Here is a 21,322-nt window from a genome sequence, read left to right as displayed (position 1 = left end):
ACATGGTCTGAACACCCCAGAGCTCAACATCAATGAATGTGTTTGGGATTACTTGGATTATGAGAAGCAGAAAAAACAACCAACTTCTAAGACTGAACTTTGGAGGTGTGGGAAATATATGATTGCAGATTTTCTTTGAAAAACTGAAAGCAAATGTTCCAAAAAGAATGGAAGCTGCAATAAAGACAAAGTGTGGACATAGTAAATACTGTAAAAAGAAAAAAAAGAATACATATATATAAAATATGAGGATTTGAGGCTTTTTGTGTAATCTTTCCATAAAATGTTTTCTGCTTTTTTCCAGGACTCTAAAAAAAAATACTTTAATACTTTAATGAATACTTAATGGCTGTTTTGACTGCAAATTAAGTAAATGAAAAAAGGGTCTCTGACATTTACATTGTACTGTATTTTTCACCATATTACCCATATCTTCTGAAGTTTTTTATTTGGGTCATGAAGTCTGCCTTTGATTTTTCTCTGTACATGACTCGGTTCAATGGGGTCGAGGTTGCTGAGGGGTATGCTGTGTATTTTATTGTAAGTTGAATTAAAAATTTTTGATTGAATTATTACCTGCCACTTCTGCTTGAGCCTCTGTCTACTGCTTTCATCATCTCTCTCTCTTGCGCGCGAATATGGGCTGTTACTCTGTTTAGGGACGTCCATGCTGTCTTCCTCCATCTTTTAGTTCAGGGACTCGGTGTTTGTTCAGATTGTAATCATGGCTGTACGTTGTTCTGCATTGTGCTCCATCCAACAAAAGAGGGGTTCAGGTGCTGCAAAAAAAATTAATATACACTGCCTCCTTTCACCGAAGGAAAATCTCTTCATCAAGGACACATGCACCCTGCATATCATTCACTACGAGTGTTTGTTGTATTTTTGAAAAGCGTACACGAGTTTCTTAATCAGTCTGCAGTTTATTTTTTTATTTTATTGATTTTCTATGGCTGTGTTAAAAAATAATAAATAAATACAGGACATATTCTCTTGTGGTCATTTGTACTTAGTCTAGTAGTTAAGATTGTATTCTTCATTAGCTTTTGAACTGAGTGATAAAACATGACTGACACTGGCTCAATACCACAAAGATACATACTTCTAAGCAACACTAATATTGTAAAGAATCACTTTCACTTTATTTCTTTACATTACTAAGCATTTGTACAGATTTCATTACCGTATTTTCCTTGTTAATTTAATACCCTCTATACTATATTTTTCAGGACCCTCCTGTGCTTCCAGTTGGTCAGTTCAGTGAGAAATTTGTGCACTTCATAACACAGTGGTAAGTGTGTCTGATTCGTTAATGGTGTAAAGTGATGATTTTCACTCTGTGGTTTTCATCAGTGGTGGTTGTAGTTTGTCTGTTAAATGAATGGAAGCACCTGCCAGGTTTTCAAAATGTCAAAAGCATGACATTGCCCCAAGGGTGTGCACTTTGAAAGCTGAAATTTAATCCTGCACTTTTTGCTGAAGTATGCAGCTGCCGAAACCTTCAGAGCAATCGCACAGATAGTAAACCTGTATGAAATTTTTGGGGAAAAAACAGTCGTACGCAAAATTTTGAACACCTAGTCACATTACAAGTTTTGTTGATTTTCTACAGGAAACAAACCTAAACATGGCTTTTTATGCTAATTTTAGTGCTGTTCTGTTTATTTAAGTTTAGCATATTGTAAAGAATAAAATGTAAAATATAAAAAAATGCCATAACTTTTATGTTTATTCAGCAAATAAACAGTAATTGTGCATAAAAATGTGCAGGGTGATTCTTTGTTTTGACCTAGAAAATCAGCATAATTTGGGTGCCAAAACGTTTGCAGACGACTGTACAGGAAGAGGTGGCTTCAATCTGATACGCAGTAACTATGTCAAGTTGATGGCAGCAGAAAAGGCATGAAATAGTAATGTTAGGCACATTTCCAACCACTTCTTATTTTTGCTGTACTGAAAAATGGTTGAATTGAGACACCACTGTATCAAACCGAATCAAATAATACATTTTGTGAATGGTTACCGCCCCCCCCGCCCCACAACACACTGGTGAATGTCATTTTTTTTTAAGGATGAGAATTGAATAAATTAAAAAAACCCACTTTAATACACCTGTTCCTTTTACCAGCCCAGCTTTTTTCTACTCCAGCACGACCATACAGTGCAGTCAGTGGGCTATGATTGATGACTTTATTACATAGTCAACCAAGCTTTACATGAATAAAAATATTTACACTACCCTGCCCCTCCTTCCCCAGACACACACATGTGCGCTCAGTTGTCTCTCTCAGGTTATGCCCCAAGTTCCCACAACCCCTGTACCACCTCTCCCTGGTTTCCTCTGCTGTGTCAGACCTTTGAGTGCCATGGCAGCAGCCAGATGTGTAGGGACTTGTTTAGCAGCTGTTGTTTACTTGCCACCCACTTTATTTACACAAACAGGTCACCTGGCTCCATGGTGCCACCCAAGCCTGGCACTGCTATCCCAGCATACTCTACTATTATTAGCCTGTTCTTGAGGATGCTTCATTCATCACAGCCCAAACAGCCCGTTCATGGACCTCTATGTCCCTGTAATCCCTCCTATCTCTTATATGGGTCAGTTTGACTGATTTACCTGTGCTTTAGGTAGATCTGTGCCAAGGAGAGCTGTTAATGGACTTACTTACATTTACCACTGCCACTAACGAGAATGGGCTGTTTCACCTTAATTCCTTGCAGAAACATTAAAGAGGACGAGATGATCTTGAGGTTGATGTTATTAGTGTTCTTGAAGGCATTTAAAGTTCAAAATAAAATCATTTTTTGCTTTGTTAGGCCATGTCCCTGGTCATATTAAGCATATTAAGCATATTAAGCAACATTGTTTGGTGTCCTGCTTCACCAACTATACAACCTACCATCAAGAAAAAATGCCCAGCAAGCTCAGAGACCCCCCACCCCCGTAATTCCCTGATTCACCTGGAAGTACTTCACTCAGTGGAAGGAAAATGCATTATGGTTTCCATTTAATGTTGACTGTGACATTTTATTTCCTAACAAATTAGGGCATTTTCACACTCTTTTTTTACAGCTTTTTTACAGACCCAGGACCGTTTAGACCAAGAGTTCGATACATTTGAGCAAGTTTGAAAACTGCTTTCAAGCCTGGCAGTGGCCTAAAAACCAGTCCCTTTTTCTCCTATTAATCTGGTGCCATCCAAATTAATTTTGTTTTGTAAAAACAAACCAGCGAAAATCAGTCTGTCCTGTAAACGAGCCCTGAGCCAGACCGGATTGCGGGCTCGGTTATTCAGCCCTAGGGAGAGAACGCCCTCACTGTCTTTAATGGACTTTTTTCTCTCCACAGCATGAGAAAGCAACCAAAAGAACGTCCTGCTCCCAATAACCTTATGGTGAGTGAACTTCCTTTAGCATATATTAATACACTCATGTAGTCTCTTTCTACTCCCACAGTTCCAATCTGCCTGTTGAATTAACTAGAGTATCAAAACTGGATGGACAAAGGACGGAACCATGGACTCTTTCTGCTAGTCTGTGATAAATAGAGCTAACCTTGGTGACAAAATCAGAATAAGCTAAGCAGCTATAGACACCGCAACACTGGTAGTTTGTGTGACATTTGCAATTACATTCTTTCTTATTAGATCAGTTACAGTTTCACTGACAAATTAAAGATGATTGTACAACCATAACTTCTTTTTTTTGCTATGCTTGCATATAAGATGGACAATCTTAAAACTGCCCCAGCAAAAAATGTCGCTGTTATTATTAGTAGTAGTATTAGAATTAGCATTCTGCTGGTGCTCCTGGACACATCATCATTGATGTGTTTGGAAGCATCAGCAGAATTAGAGATAATAACAACACATTTTCTTCCAGTAATTTTGAACACTGAAGCAGATTGGAGCCAACATTGCATTGAAGTTGAGCTTGTGAGCTTAATCTTGGTCAAATAAAAGGTAGAGCAAAGGCAAAAAGCACCCCCCCCTTCGAGTTTAACCACTGTGATTATTTCACACATGGTTTTCTGAATAAGAGGATTCTGTTACCATCACAGGGCTAAAACGAGACTACATTTAAGAGTTACATTATGCAAAGTTTGAAAAAACAAAAAAAGATAGAAATATAAATAAGCTCTGCTCAAAAAACTCAACTGATCAGAGCTGTCTGAGAGCTGTCTGGGCATGGTCCTACTATTCTAATGAACCACTTGATTGACATCTCTCTATCCAAGACTCCCAGTACTGTTATGCCACTCATGCTGGACAAAACACAGTAGTGAAAGCAGATAGTAGTGAGTGAAACGGGTAACGTCGCTGTCCAAAAAAACATTTCAATTTTCTGTGAATTTTTTTCTTTCTTTCATGATTTCATGATGAAAGGGACAGTAGAAATGTTCCAAAATTACTTGGACTTTGCTATGCTTGCAAGGTTAGTTTTTCTTACTAGCTTTCGCCCAAGGTTCGGACTGCACAGTTTACACAGTTGAGAGTAATTACCATCATTTATTGGGCTTTGGAATGTTACTCTTAGGGCATACTTTGTACATGTGTATTGTGTGCCCACAAGAGCAAGAGAATTTGGGGATTTTAAAGAACCATCCATTGAAAGGTTATTCTTCTATGGTATCACTCTGAAGAGTCCTTCTTGCCACCTTTATTTTTAAGATGGAACATGCAACAGAACAAGGATGGAGGGTTAACTGTATGGCTCTAGAGTGTGAATACAGGACACTTTACATGTGAGAGTGTGCAACCGATGTTCATCATCCAGATATTGCTGAAAGTGTCTCACTTTAAATGTCTTTCATTCTCTCTTTCATTGACAACACTCTCAGTGTTTTCCTTTTACATACATGATGATTTATCCTTCTCTGCGCATTTGAGTTCCATGAAGTTCTCCTTCAGAGAAGTTCTGTGTCCTTTCTCTCCTCTATCTGTGTTTGCCACAGAGACTGAAACCCTTTTGTGTGGACTTGATGGAAATCTCTGATAGTGTGTTAGCGCACAAGGTTGCAGCTATTTGCACTTGAGGTCTTTAAAGGCTGTCAGCACAGCAGCCAGAGCTGTTTCAGCACCATGGATAGCAGCACAGTCCACTGAGAACCAGGTGCAAATGCAAAGTGTGTACGGGTGTGTGTTAGTGTGGCTGAGTGTGTGTCAGTTTGGTTACACGAGTTTGTCATTTAGAGGGACATGAGTCTTCATCCGTGACATTGGCTAGCAAATTGTTTCCCTTTAGTACAGAAGAACAGCTCTTCTGTCATCACTCCAGTCAAAGAGCTGCATGATATGGACAAAATACTAGCATTGCAGTTATAATGGCACATATTGTGATTGCAGTACACCTAACAAGCAGGAACGAGTCCAAACTTCAAAATTTTTGAACAGACATTCAAGTTTAAAAATAATAATTATTAGTAACAAATTATCATCTCTATAACAATTTAGAACAATGAGATGTCTGAACTCTTTCCTCGAGGCCAGTGTGTATCATAGGGGTTTTGGTTGGAGGGATTCTAATCTGTTTAGTCCAAGAAAGGAAATGTAGAAAGACTAACATTACTGCAACCACACAGCACAGCTCTAGCATATAGGGAGCGTTGCCAAAAAGCACCAATAAATATCAAACTCAAGCACATTTTACATTCTGCTCATATAGATTTAATGGATTTCAACTTTCAGCGTAATTTAGTGAATCACATTTGGTAAAATTTAGATGCACAAAATAAGCAATGTTAGCTGAGGTAATAGACAATTAGTGTTTGTCTAGTTATCTTGTCGACTTAGAGCCTGTTTTAAATCTTGCATTAACATGTGTCCAGATTGTATCTGGATATGCTTTGGCCTGATTCCATTTATACTTTTCACTACAATGCATCTCCAGTGTGACCAGATGAGAGCCGGTTGTGCTGTTCCGGCGTGAAAAACATGTCAACATATATATTGTTTCTGTTTTACTTTTGTTTAAATTTTTCCCCCCATTATGATACAAGTCGAGCTTGGGCTGGATGCTTCATCGGCTTGGAGTGCATGACGGCTCTTGGTCTGACGATGATTTCATCCTTGTGTATCATCCATCCATTTGTTACGTTGTTTATTCTTTCACTCATTAGTCATCACTCGGCAGACACATTTCTGCTCACGTTATACTGATAACGATCACGCATTCTGCTTACATTTCTGTTAATAGCAGTCAAAATCCGTCTCTGACCACCCCCGAATATGGTTTGAGCAAACATAATAAGGGATATTCACAGTGCTTCTGTTTACATCTGGCTTTTTATGCGGTCAAGTGAAATCCGAATGTGATCCGATCAACAAAAATGCATGTTAATGGAAGGTGTAAACAGGCCCTTAACTGATTAACTGCGTTTATCTGGGTAAATTTCAAGCTACATGTAACCTGCTATGGATTCTGGTTCTGTGGTCCTGTGGTCTGGGTGTTAAGTGGCACTTAGACAAATAGAGCAGTGCTGGAAATAATGGATACAGATTTGTTATTTATTTTTTTGTGGTGGGTGGAGTAATTTTTTTCACCGTCTTACAAGTTTACAAGATTCCCTTTTTTCTTCTTTTCCTTTTCTCTGTCTTTATGCAAGAGGATTTTCTTATCTGATCTTCTCAGAAACACCTACTGAAAAATCACATCAAATAAATGAAGGGTGCACCCTGACTTAAGCACAGTACTGTGTGTGTGTGTGTTCGGTCAGCATACTTATAACCTACAGCAAAAAAAATGTGGTTGGTTCAAGAGCTCATTTGCATATTGCAGTATTCTATGATGTCAGTATTGAATAGGCCAACTTCATGATAGCGATTAACAATTTGTAAAGCGCTACCTTCGTATTGTGAAGTGCGACCACAGGAAAGGAGAGTGACCATGGCCTGCATGTATGTGTTTATAGGTAATAATATGTCGATGTTATGCCAGTGAAATCTGCCTGACGTCATTTAATGAGCGTTCAATCACTCAGTTGGTTTAATATCCCTTATTAGTATGAATTTCTCCATACCCTTTCCATTTGTCCATCTGATTCTCTCTGCTCAGTGGCACTCACCTCGTCTCTCTGCCTACTCCTGCGAGAGATCCAGTGTGTCCTCTAAAAGACATACTGCCCGAGTGATGAATTACTGTGTGGTAGGTCAGTACTGATGGTACTAAACTAGCTTGCCTGTCCATGTATGAGTGTGGACACACGTAAACCTAAAAGGGTTCTTTGGAATGACCCCATAGAAGATCCACCACTGTAATTAGTTAACTGTAATTAATTTAATAAGAAAGAATGTAATTGTGAAGAACCACTAAAGATCCTTTCAATATATGTTTTTTGTGTTTATCCTGTGTGTTTATTTAAAGGAGGGAAACACATCAAATGATGGATACTCTGACAAGACAATGCAAGATGCCACACAGTTCATTAAGCAAAACTTACTTTGGGAAATGTAGGGAGAAGGAAAAATCCGACCACTGTACTTTCCTAAGGGCCAGGGGAAAGCATTTTATTTTTGCCTGTGGTAATTGTATGCTACAGCAGGAAGAGATTTTGTTGAAAGATACTGGAATATTCCTTTAAAACATCATGTTTTTTGAGGAGCCTAAAGTGGTTCTTCAAATGTCTACATGGCATGATACGTTCTGATGAGACTGAAAGGGGATTTTTTTCATTTCTGGTATAATTCGGTCATTGAGATAACAATAAACATTCAGTCATCCAGACTGTTCTGCTGTGAAATGGTGCACTGTAGAGAAACCTACCAATTCGGGTTTATTTACAGTGGAGGTGATAGAAACCAGGGGTTGCAATGCCTACAGTGGAAATATATTCATTTTATTTATTTATTTTTGTCCAAAATAACCTGTGAACTTGAAACATGAATTTTGCATGTAATATTGATAATGATAAAATCAGAAAATCTCAGTTTATTTTGTACTACTTTCTTTGTACTGGTACTATTTTGCCTTACAATGCCCAGCATGTACTTTTCCACCATGAATAGATAAAATACATATTTAGCCAAAAGAACTCAGAACTCTACAAAACAATGTCTCATGCATCAGACAGCATCTTCCTAACCATTTCTTGTATCAGCTTTCTGTAAGTGTGCTTTTAGAGGCATTCATTTCTGTGAACAATTCTGATTTACTTATTCATTTCATAGTAGTTACCAAATTACTATACTGTAAATAATAAGCTCAGGGTTCAGTGTGATAAATCTGTTCATCGCTCAGAATTTCAGCATGTCTGTGACAAACACAAAGCTGATCCTGGCATCCTGGAGCATGATTCAGACTCCTGTTTGTGTGTGAGAGACTCTAGCAATGATTGTGCGATGATTGACATCTCCCCCCTCCCTCTGGGTTTCTCTTGTTGTCACTCAGCCTTTTAGCACCTTTGTCCCTCAGCTCGCCTCCCCATCAGTGCCCATCTCTGGCCCAGTCCCAGAGGAGCTCGCCGTGGTGCAGGCCCCAGCTGCTGCAGATGATGCTGCCTGGGACAAAAGAGCGTAGTAGCCCTGCTTATAGAATGCTGTCGCCCACTTCTCAAATTTGAGAGACCTCCCCCTCCTTCTCTAAAGAGGCCTGAGGTTTGGCATATGTGCGCTCAAAAAAGAGCATGTTTGAGTCTGCTTTTGTTTGCTAGTGATTCTGTATCTGCATATGTGTATCATACTGTGCAGAAGTCAGAGGCCTCCAGTCAAAAGGTCCATTAAGTACAAGTTATTTATTTTTCAGCACAAAAAAACAGCAAACATGTATTTAGTAGTTGAGGTCTGGATTCTGGGGTGGCTAGTACACTGTTCTGAGAACACCAGCAGCTTCTTTCTTCTTTTCTTTCTGTTTCCTTTTTTCAGTGACGGCTTCTTGACAGCTACGCATCCTTTTAGATCCGTTGTGTTGAGTTGTCTCGCAGTGGACCGACAAAAACAGATGTCTGATTTTTTTTTCAGATCTAAAGCAAGAGTGGAGATGGATTTTCTCCTATCTCTCAAAGAAGAAACTTTTAAACACTGCTTAGATAATGATGACAGTTGTTTTTTTGGTGGTCTTGTTTTGGTGGTCTACTAGGTTTTGTACAGTGTTAGAAGTGTTAGAATTTTTTGAATTCCAGTTTTGGAAATTCCTCTTCTTCCCACTAATTTTCCTTTGACTTTCCCCTTTCTTAGTGGATTTTCCTAATCCCCTAACTTCCAAATTTCCTAATCTCTAACTTGCACTTAATGTCTTTCTTGCCTGGAAATTAAACAGTTGATGGGTGCCGTCTGACTGTTGCGCTTACAATAAATGTATTTAGTTTATTATTCTTTATCATGAGATGTTGCCATGCTATCACAGAAGGCTGCAAATGACCACTCTAACCAATCACAGTGGGTTTTTTATGCATGCAGACTGGTCTTCAATCATATTACAATACTGATTCTCCAAAGTGGTTTTAATACATTGCAAGGTTTAGTATGTAACATGCAGTCACAGTATGTAACAACATAATCGCAGTACTAGTATTTTGTCCACAGCATGCAGCCTGTGTGTTGTGTGGAGGTAGTTCTCATGGGACAGGCCCTTTAAGAGATCTGCAGCCTTGCTGAATGCCTCTGGCCCGTGCCGTGGGGAGCAGGATGAGAGCGGGCTTTGAAAGCCCTTTGACATTGCTCTGATGACTTGTTTACACATTAGCACACTGAGGACGTTTTGGGAGTCCCGTGAGGGTGATCTTCCCTTTTAGCTTGCTAGCACTGTGGCTTTCTGCTGTGGCCCTCAACCCCCAAAGAGACAGTGCACACCACTCACACAGCTCGCCTAACCACACAGAACTTAACAAAGGTCAGATTACTAGCGTTGCCCCCTGAAAGTCCAGCCTTCAACTAATCATCTGTTGCATTCCTGGTTGACTGAAATTTTGTCAGTCAACTAATTGCAGTTATTTTTTTTAATGTATGTTTTTGTTATTTGTTTAGTTTTCCAAGAGAATTATAGTCAAACTAGATATTTATTCAAAGAATGGGCTTTATACCATTTGCACAACTGTCTGAAAGTTTGGAGTCACTTGTTATATTTATTGTTAATTTTCATTACCTTTCATTTCATTGTTTTTTATTCAGTATATCAGTTATTTTGATTTATTATATGTTGTAAACCCTATGCTATAATAATCTATTTACAATCATATTTGTCAAGTTATGTACGTTTCAAATATGATGCGTTCTGGATGTTAGCTATCTAGCATACTAAAGTAGGTCTAGCATACCAAATTCATGCATTTATCCAAAACTAAATTAATTTTATATTGTAGAAAACCAGTGATTCCAAACTTTTGAACAGTAGTGTAGCTAGTGTAAGTTGGAGCATATTTCTCTTATACTGAGCATAGAATTTACATACTCAATCATGCAATGCATTGGACACTAAGAAGCAAGGTAAATGCAGCACAATAAAGAAAGGAAAAATGTCTGTTGAACCAGTCACAGATTTGGACCTATGCGCCCTACACTTGTCATCCTGAAATGTGAGAGCGTCAATGTTATGTTCTGCTTGCACATGAAACACAAAGTTTGTTGAAGAGTGGGCTAAAATGGACCATTAAGAGTTACATATATAACCAAGAATTAGAGACAAAATAGATAATGTATGAGTATTTTTTGTATAAGAAGCTTAACATTAAAAAAAGAATTTCCATTTTAGATGAATGGGCTGATTTAGCTAGTTTTTAGCTGGTCATTGTTTTAAAGATCTCTGTTCTTTGTTCATTAGCCAGCGGGTGATTTGTTGACTTCTTCATAGAAGCCTTTTTGATTGATTAAATCTGTCTGGGGGGGCAGCTCTGCAGAGCACAGATGTCAAAATAAGCGACCCTCTTGCTAGTCAGCATTGTAGTGTCCTGAATCATTTGTGTCAGAATTGTGGCAAATTAACTGGGAAAAACAATCCTGCTAGCTGCTAATAGCGTTTCCCTAGCTAGGTTGTTTTGTTTGTGTTATTGATTGTACTTCTGATGTTAAAAGAGCACAGACTATAGGAATTTGTTGGCAGGTTGTAGTGGGATACCCTTGTCGCTACCTGATCTTCAAGCTCTGCTTGATTGGCACTTTGCATGAGCACCACTGTCACGGATGCTATTAGTCAAGCTACAGTGTTCCCATTCCTTTTCTTAGCTAAAATCTTCTGAATTCTGCCGTCATTTTGGCTTAGCATGAGAGCATGTCTATGGCTAAATTTCACGTTTAAGCATCCATACAGGCTAAAAATGTTTACATTCACAAAGCAAAACTTCTCAAGTGGGTAATTAAACCTTAAAGCTATATATTTTCTCTGGTAAACAATTAAATTATCATGCCAACAGAGCATGAAAGAGTGCAAAATATACACGTAACTACTGGGAAATATGCGGTGGTGAACCATGAGTATTAAAGCTAGGCCTTCAGTTTTGGCCATAAATGTAAAAACATGGTCAAATTATTAGGAAAAAAACCCACCTCAACCATAGATTGTGAGCGCTGAACTTATGGCCATTCACACAGACAATTTCTGAAAAGGCCTTAGTTAGGTTCTAGGCACCAGAGGCACAAGAGCAAACGTTTAGGCACCAAATTGTAACTTCTGTAGCAGTCAAGGTGGAACAGAAAGTGTGTTGGCACCTGAATGTAACTGTTACACTGTTTAAGGTGGGACAGAAAATTTGAAAAGGGCAGTTCTATATTAAACACAGACATTTGAAGCTTCTAAAAGACATTGCACGTTTTACTTGAAGCTTGTGATAGATATATTAGCATATATATTTTACATTGTAGCAGTTTCACAGTGATTTAGTAGAGAGCCTGCCTGCTGTAGAGCTGCTGCCACTGTTTTCCATTTCAATCAAAATGTGATTGGTTGATTCCTCTGTCACTTTGTTAATTATTCTGATAGTTATTGTGATTAGCAATTATGTTGAGCACATTAGGCCTCTTATTCAGTGCTTAAAGTCCTAACCAATAGGAGAACTCAGAAGCTATATCTAGCAAGAATCCTAGTAAGCAACACCAAAAGTTTAACAGGTTGTCCTGAGATGTGTCTTCTTGTTACAAGATTACATCTGGCCCTGTCCTGAAAACGGTCTTGTGTCAGAAGGAAATTAGTACACTTTTATGGGTGTGAGTTCATGCAGTTGGGTCTCGTTTGAGAGTCATTCCACAGGATGTAATGCTAGTCTGGCTGCCCTGCTCTTTTGTAATGTAGACTAATAGTCTTTCCCTTGGTGACTGCTGAATTAAGAGATCAGCATTCATGAAGCTTTGGCCTAGTCTGAGCACACATACACACATACGTCTGTCCGTATCCAGTGGGAGCATGTCATTAGTATGCAAATCTGCAAAGACCTAGTTATAACAATGACCTCTTCACCTTTCTTACTCTGTCTGTCTCTCTCGTGCTCCGATATCAGCCACATGCACACGCACAGCGACACACATTGCACTCCGCCGTCACTGTTCGGCAACACGTTCTAATGAGGTGATGACCAACCACTTGTTATAATTGCTTTAGACTCCTTTTAATTTTCAAGCTTATTAATCATATGTAGAGTTATTTAAAATAGCATAAATTAATCTTAGATTAAAAAGCCTATCACAGACTCGAAACAATTAAAGAGTAAGGTGAGATTTCCCCTGGGTTTGGCAGTTTTATTTTAATGGAGAATTCAGGTGATTATCACACTTTGATATGGGGCTGTGATTAATGTAGCCACACTTTTAAATGAGATTTTTTTTTCCCCCCGTCCGACGGCGTAGAGGTAAGCAGGAGCTGATAATGACCTAACTAAAAGAGTATTTATTCTGCTTTTTCCTCTCTTAATAACTTCCCCTGCATGGGTGCAATGTTAGCAGCAGGTGGGTTAATTAATGGAGGTGCTGTTCCTGGCATGCTCCAAGACACACACGCTAATTCTTTCTCTTTTCACCCGCATACACACAGACACACTCTCAGAACAGAGGGACACACAGGTGGTGGGGTGTGTGTTTGTGTGAGTTTGGCCTGTCACAGTCCAGCCAAACAAGCAGGTGACCGTCCGAGCTCTGATTTATTGCCGCTTGTCATCGTCCAAGCGCTCGCGTCTGCTTGCTCTGATCATTGAGTGTGTATGTACGGACGCATGTTATTTATATATTTCCTTCCTCCGCATGCGCCTCGGCGTCCTCTCCTTGACTGCGTCTCCTCCCAAGCGTGCTCTCAACGCTCTTATTCTCCACGCTGGGTCAAAAACCCGGCCGCTCTACAGGGTCGAACCCTCGTCCAGGCTGGCAGGGTCACAGCAGAGAGCCGGGTTCAGCTCCGGAGTTGCATATTACTCCTCTTCATCTGGGCCCGGAGCTGGTGTAGGCTCGTGTAGGCCTGCGCCCGGGCCCAGTGATTGATGAGATGGGTGCCTAGTACGGCTCGCCCTCAGCACGGGCCTCTCCAGAACCCGGAGCTGAGAGTGATTAACCTCACTGTGGCACAGACACAGGCTCACCATTAGCAGGACAGCACGATTGATGGGCCTGCTCTGTCCTCACAGAGAGAGAGAGTGTTAGGGAGAAACACAGCATACACTTAGCAAAAAGGGTTCTGTGTAGTGTTAAAAACATTAATAGTAGTAGAACCCTTTTGGTGCTGTATAGAACCCTTTTTAAGGCTTTCTTTAAATAACTGTGCACAACAGCTTCATCATAATAATAAGAAGAAAAAGAATGACCCAGATGGTATTATTAGTTTTCAAGTTATTATTGTTAGCTGTATAGTGTCATATGTATATTATATGAACATTTTATAACGAATCAACCAAGAGAAATGGACCAAAGGTACTTGGAATAAAATCTTCTTATGTTAGCGTACATTAACAATAAGAATGTTTGTTTTTCTCTTCTCCCATAAAGTTACCATTTCAGTATAGGTTTTGTTATAGCAGGGATAACGTGAACTTGAGAACTAGTACTTATAAACCGTATTGTGCAGTGATTAGGTTAAGGAATTGTTGATAGTGTATATGATTGTATGGATTTCAATAGATAGCTCTCTAAGAAAAAACCCGTTGTCAATGCAGTGGAACTCTCAAGGGTGTGTCTTCAGTACCTTTAGTTAGGGAACATAATTATACCAAAATCCACTGAAATTATTATTATTTTTTTCTAAGTTGTATTGACTCCACCTATCCTGTTTTGTCTCCAGGCTTTTTTTATTATTCTGTTTTAATTGTCATGAAAAGATACAAATATGTATACAAAGATGTAAATAAGGTACACAGTTGGACCTTTGAGGGTACATCTACATCATTTGTACCCTGAACAATGGAAAAAAGTACCTGCACTGTACCTTTTTTCCTGACAGTATATTAGATCACTTGTTCTAATTTCACTTCATACACCCCTTTAATCCTCTCTCTTTTAATTGGTATTAACCCATACAATTTAGCAGAGCACAAGTGCCTCTGCCAGAAACACCACATCAGAGCAATGAGAGAAGACACATTCATTTAAACAGAACAGTCTGTCACAGCCGATTTATCTCTAAAGTTTAAAGCCCCAGTCAGGAATTGCTGTAATTGGCCAGCCAGTGATGAGCACTGCAACAGCAGAAGCTGCTTAGTAACAACAGCACAGCCACTACAGTAGACCTATGTGTGTTTAGCATGTTCTGTATCAGAAAACTAGTGCTGTTTTCTGTATTTCTGCTTGTGATTCTGTAATAGATAGTATAGAAATTTGTACTGTTAGTAAATTTTGTACTGATACCACCTTATAAGCTTGCATACTTTTTGCAGTTTTGTTTCGTCTGAGCCCTTTTTGCACCGACGAATCACAGTGAATCTTCCTAGCTACCATGTGTGAGACACGCAAGTGAAGCCATCATTCAGTGTGTGTAGTTGGTCGTTTTCTCCACTATTACATCATATACAGCATATCTCTAGAGCCTGACAAACATCTGCGCAAGAAGTATACCAGGCCGTCACTCCGTCTCAAACTCATTTCTTGTATATCTCACTGTTAACATCCTTGTAGTTGGTCATGAGTGCAGAATGGTGGACTGTACACTATAAATCATATATATTGATTAAGATCAATATAGATCAATCAAAAATGAACTATTTTAAACCTCCATCCCTCTTTTTTTACTCTCTTCTCCAGGACCACCCCTTCATCAAGCAGTATGATGATGGCAATACAGAGGTGGTATCCATGTGGGTGTGCCGAAGCTTGGAGGACCGCAAATCCCAGCAAGCTCAGGGACTAATGTGAGGCATCATGGGAAGTGGAATCCAGTCGTCATATTTCATTCTTCACTGAGTCTTTAGGGGTATATCGGCTGAGCTTACTTGAAGGAGACCACCCGACTCCATGCACAGAGCCCAGAGGACTTTTCATTGCAGCCATTGGCTTCAATAACCCTGAATCTACAGCTTGATTTTTTTTTTGTGTGTTTGTGTTTTTTCCCCACTGCTTTAGCAAACTGCGGTGTGAATGTTTGAGAAAATGGCCTCTTTGCAGATGGACCATGAAGCGAGGGCTGCTTAAAAGGGTGATCCATAGCATTAATTTCACAAAACAGGACAGGCTAGGACACTCTATAATGCAGCATAAGCGTTTTGCAGTTTGACCCAGATGTCAGGTCATGGGAAACCCTCGTGGGTATATTTTGACAAGCTTGGACATCTTGTGCTCATACATCTGCCTCACTTTGTGCCTGATGAAGTTCATCAAGCTGAATTAACCCTGATCGGACTGCATTTGCCAAGCACTAACCTTGGGACATTTAGCACTGGGATATTTTCTTTCATGAAAGATTAGCATGATGTTAAGACATGGCACATTTCTTCTGTAGTAGACAATATTAGTGCAGTGCTAATACAGGACATACACTTGTAAACAGAAATCAGAGCAGAGCATCTCAGGAAACAAATAAATTAGCGTAATGAGTTAGCATAATGCTAATGTATCCATTCTCCTGGAGACAGTGCTAAATGATATAACGTTTTGCACGCAGTAGTTTATATTGTCTGAGGAATTTCAGTTCTACCAAATAATGGAAACCCGGTATGTAACGTCACCACTGTACAATCGTAGACAAATATTACTTAGCTATTATTTCAACTTGTGGGGAGAATTGGATTTATAACTTTCATATTTTTAACCTTTTGTTTAAGTACATATTTGAGTATGTGAATGCCAATGCCAGTATATCTTAAGTGTTTAACTGAACTGACCCCACTAATCTCTTAGGAATCCATACGGCAAATCAGCATCACCCTCCCTCCCCACTTCTCCATGTAATCATTCCACTGCAGGGGGTAAATCATTTCTGCTCACTGTTCTATTAACCACTGACAGCTGCTGACTAACGTGGCTCATATGTTACAGATGCATCTACCCGCCACATCTGCCTGTTATATTAATACTGTATGAGCGACATGTAATTATTTGTACTTTTCTTCTTTGTTTTTTAGTCCAAAAAATGAAGTAGTGGAGGCGTGGTATACACTATATGTCCAAAAGTATCCAGACACACTTTTTTTCATTTGTGAATTAAGGGGCACCCATTGCTAGCACAGGTGTTTATCTGAGCACACAGCTTGTATAATCTCCATAAATAGGCATTAGCAATAGAATGGGATGCTCTAGAGCAGTTACATATGGGCCTAAGGTCATCATGCCCAATGCCAGGCAAAGGCTAGTGGGGTATAAAGCCCCCTACTTTTCTCTAGAGTGATGAAGCATCATCCAGTACCTCTGGATGGAGTGGTGTTTGTGATCTAGTTTGTGATACCTGACCAACCAGTTTCAACATCTGGAGTACTGTGCAAAAGTCCCATCATTTATTTAGTTTCCAGTCAAAACAGCCATTAAGTACAAGTTATTCATTTTTGGGAGATATTCTGAAGAAATCTACTTGAGTAACAAAGGGGAAAGTCAAAGGAAAAACTTTCAGGAACTAAAGTTTGAGATAACTGAGCTTAACTAAAAATCTTCTTTAAACTGTACTGTTTCTTCATTGATTTAATTTCCAGTCAAAACAGCCATTAATAAAGTTTAAAAACATAAAGTTTTTCATTTTTCTAGATAATTTTCTGAGGAAATTAGGTATAAGATAATTTGCTTGGTTAAAGAAGGACAAAGTCAAAGGAAAAAACAAGAAAAGCAGGAGATTCAACAAATTAGGAGAAAAAAAGAAAATGGGTTTCCTAACAACTATGTGAAACCTGGTAGACCACCAAAATTGAGATAAACAGTACTTGAAGCTTCAAGAGAGAGAAATAAATCAAGTTCCACTCTTGCTTCAGATCTGAAAAAAAATCTACCGGTGTTTTTGTCCATCCTTGCACTGTGAGAAGACAACTCAACAATATGTCCCTGAATGACTGTTTAGCTGTCTAGAAGAGGTGACTGACAAAAAGGAAATAGATAGAAAACGTCGAATCTCTAGGAAAATAGATAGAAATGTAGAATTCTGTTCTCAGAACAACGCACTGGCCACCCTGGAGTCCAGATCTCAACATCACTGAACGTGTTTGGAACTGCTTGGATTATGAGAAGCAGAAAAAGCAAACCAACTCCTAAGACTGAAAATTGGGAGTTTCAAAAACAGTTTTCTTTGAAAAACTGAAAGCAAGTCTACCCAAAAGAATGAAGGATGTGATAAAGACAAAGAGTGGACACATTAAATTTCTTTATCCTGATGCTGAGAAAAAGAATAACTTGTACTTAATGAGACGGATTGTCTCTGCTTTTAGCACAGTGCTGTAGTGTAAAGCTTTCTGATTAGAGGAGAGTCTGTTACTATAGATATGGGAGCAAACTGCCATGTTTTTCAGAAGAAACAGATCAGTAGAAGTCTACAGACTTTTGGAAATATAGTCTATATTAAAGTGTTAAGGACACCCCACACCACTTTACATAAAAAAAGAGATTCAAAAATCAGTCACTGAGAAAATTCCAGTAAGATTTTATACAGTAGAGCATTATTTCCCTAGACTAAGGCTATTTGAAGGTTTCAGATGGGTTTTTAAACATGCTGCCAAATATTCATTCACCAAAAGCATCTTCATGTATACTGTGTGAAGGTTTCTTTTGTTAATTAGGTTTTATTTAGTATTTAGTCTTTAATCAAAGGGTTGAGCTACACTATATCCAACAGCTATTTGCTTTGTAAAAACACAGAAGTGTGGTTGTTCTGAGTTGCTCTCTGATATTGCCATCTGACCTTGGCCACATAATGCAAAGCCGTTAAAGTTTGCACACCTTGGACTTTTACTGAGTAAATGAAAACCGTTCAAAACTTTACTGCCTCTGTTGATGATGTCTTCTCAACAGTTCACTTCACTCTCTTAATATAAAAGAACTAACGGATTATTCTAGCCATTAAAAGGCTGTTTTAATGGGTGCGGTTGAAAATGCTTTTTCTGTGAAGATATTCAAAAGCGTTCCTGTATCTTTTTTTAAGTGCTTATTTATTTGTCTGAATCCATTTGTAGGTGAACAAACAGCACAAGCTTGATCATTATTGTGAAAAATAATGTGACGTTTTCTCTCCTCTATCAGCTGAAATGGTCTTGCTCTGGAAAATATTGTGGCTATAACAAGACATTAGGGTTAATATAAAATACAGCTAAGTTCAAAAATGACTTGTTCTCCTGCCGTTGTTTGAAACATCATTTCCTGCTTAGCGGGGAGAATCTCTTTTACACTGTCAGGTGTTTAAATGTGTTTGAGAAACTTAAAAATATTACAGCCTGTTTGAAAAGCAAGCTGCAGAAGGTTTTTTGAGACACCAAGCAGCTTTCCTTACACTGTCATGTTTCTGAATGAGTCATTTGTCATCAATGATCTGTTTGGACTTAGAATGAATTTGTTTATATGCTAGTTTCATTTCTTCATTCATGCACTGAGATCTTGACCTTGTCATGTTTGCACATGTGCCACTTCTACACTTCTGTCAAAGGTATCAATCGCGACTCTTCTTTATATTTTAGACTTGATATTCTTTCATTTATCTACTCATCGTCACTGTCCAAAGAAAAACAACTATTTCTAAAATAGTAAGTTTACAGGAGTGGGCAAAAACGCTCTTACTTTTTAATGTAAGTTAATGTAAAGAGCCCCCCCCCCCCCAAGTGATTTTGGAGAAAAATGGAGATACATGATTTTCTTTGGACAGCGACGCTATGCTGCAGTATTTAAAGCTCATTCACTGTTATTTACCTGTAAGCCTTAACAGTAGAGTTCCATTTGATGAAACTAAGTTAGTGGTTAGTAAGCAGCCTCATTTACTTACATACTTAAGTAATGTTTTGTTGGATTTGTACTTTTCTGTTTATTTTAAATGGTGTCACTTTGCTTGCATTTGGTTCCAAAGATGTTTTTTGGGTTCTGTTTTGTTTGATTCTATTGGCTCGCTGCCCAGACTGTTTTGCTGTTACTCATTTTTGAGGTTTAGCATTTTGTTTTAGACCAAAATGTTTCCAAAAGAGAATAGCACTTGCTAGTAGATGCCAGATGCACTGTAGGAGGTTCTACTGGGAACTCAGTATTGGAGTTATTGGACCTGATGTTGCTTAGTTGTTTACTGTTACTTTGTGCTTTGCAGTGGTTAAGCTAGTCTACCCTCTGGGTCAGTCTACCCTTAGATTCCAATGGGTCAGTGACATGACATGCTTTTTTGTGGTGTGTGTCCAAGTACATTAATTTCCTATAAAATCATTTATTAAATACACTCCATATATCACTTTATTCTACAACACCTCTTTTATGTGAAAGTATTTTTAGTGCATCAAAATAAATTCATTTTAGGCATTTATGCCTCCCAGAGTGTAATAATATCAGATGTTAGACCGTCTATCATTGCTGTCACAACAAAACCTTGTATCTCTAAAATGATAACTTTACAGTAAATGAAAACAAATGTTCTTAACATTGAATGGAAGTTCTGAGCTCTCTAAATAGGACACTTTTAAAAGTTTTTAACTCACTGAAAAATGTCTGTCTGTAAATTCTGATTTTCTCAAATGTCGCGCAGCACAACAACAAAAAGGACTTCTGGCATGCTTTTTGAGAAATGCCAAGGTTAGTTGGTCTTTCATAGTATAGAAAAAAACATTTTTGTGTCTGGTTAGGCTGGTGGTGTGATCCCAGGAAAAGCCTGAAAATGTCTTACTATTATAATAATGTTTCTTTATTTGCAAAGAAATGTAGGTGTAAACTTGAGCTCAAGGACAAAGGTTTATACAGGTGTCTAAGTACAAAGACTAGTGTATAAATGTTTTAGTAGTGGTAAATAACTCTATATTTTATTAATGTGTGGCTGCACCACCTGACTGTGTGGTTGAGATGCTTGTCTCAGTGCTAGAATTGAGAATCCTGTTTAAAAATGTATTCATACCATTATAAAAGCTGCGGAACAAATATATTGAATAGATTCAATAGCTTGAATAGATTGATCCAGATGCAAAAATGTGCATCATATCCTTTTTAATAAGAATGTTTTAAATGATCATTTTGAAAGGCCTTCTTTGTCATTGACCCATATACTGTTGAAAGGTATGTTGGAATGTCATTCTGTAGTAATTCTGTGGACATGCATAGCTGTATAGTATGTCTGAAGCTGTAGTGTTCCACTGGAATACCTCTTCGTTGCCCTCCGTCCATGTCATGAAGGGACGTGGAGGGCCCATGAGAATGAAGACGAACTGTGCTGCAGAAACCTGAGAAGGATGTCCTGTCCTATAAATCCTGCCGTGCGTTTCAGCACTGGCCTGGCCTCAGCCACACAGCCACAGCCTTTAACCCGTCAGTAGCACAAAAACAGTTGGAGAAGTGTCAGAAACTAGGGGTGGGCAATATGACAATATGTAAGTGTTATCATGATAAATTACAACTAGGGTATAGCAACTGCATAGTAACGAGTACCTGATTGGATGTCAATCCATTATGTCATCATCTTGGATTAATTGTTTTTAGATGCAAAATATTTCGTGCATCTCACTTGTAACTCATTCACGTTTGGCAGGCTTAAGAGTCTCCACAAGGGGTCACTATTAGCACTCAAATAGCTTTTGGTGCTTTGCATCAATGACAGTGTTTACCAGTTGACTTTTCCTCATGTTCCTCTATTTATGCAAATATTCATTAATTAGTTTTTGTAAAACTACTGTGTATTGTGTCTGTTCCAGTTTGCTTAAATCAGAAACGATAAATTTTGTGATGCATTGTATTGCAACGTTAGATTTCCCTGGTGTTTTGTCTAGAAACAGTATGGCAGTCCAGCCAGATGAGGTGCAGCGAGTAGCCAGGGTGCTGGACCTGTTCACGGCCATTAC

The 21,322-nt window shown here is 38.7% G+C and overlaps 1 protein-coding gene across 1 annotated transcript in view; it reads left to right on the top strand.

The window, feature by feature from the left end:
* The window catches only part of map2k5 (mitogen-activated protein kinase kinase 5), an 81,959-nt gene extending 62,240 nt beyond the window's left edge, over positions 1-19,719 (top strand). Inside the window, exons 20-22 of the mRNA XM_036584245.1 lie at positions 1,230-1,291; positions 3,350-3,395; positions 15,141-19,719. Of these exons, the coding sequence (XP_036440138.1) occupies positions 1,230-1,291; positions 3,350-3,395; positions 15,141-15,251 (219 nt within the window). The 3' untranslated portion in view covers positions 15,252-19,719. The remainder of the gene's footprint in view (positions 1-1,229; positions 1,292-3,349; positions 3,396-15,140) is intronic.
* The last annotated feature ends 1,603 nt before the right edge of the window (positions 19,720-21,322 follow it).

This window comes from Colossoma macropomum, unplaced genomic scaffold, assembly GCF_904425465.1.
Source record: "Colossoma macropomum unplaced genomic scaffold, Colossoma_macropomum, whole genome shotgun sequence".
Taxonomy (NCBI): Eukaryota; Metazoa; Chordata; class Actinopteri; order Characiformes; family Serrasalmidae; genus Colossoma; species Colossoma macropomum.
Note: the sequence above shows the minus strand (reverse complement) of the source record. Positions and strands in the feature narration are given on the sequence as shown.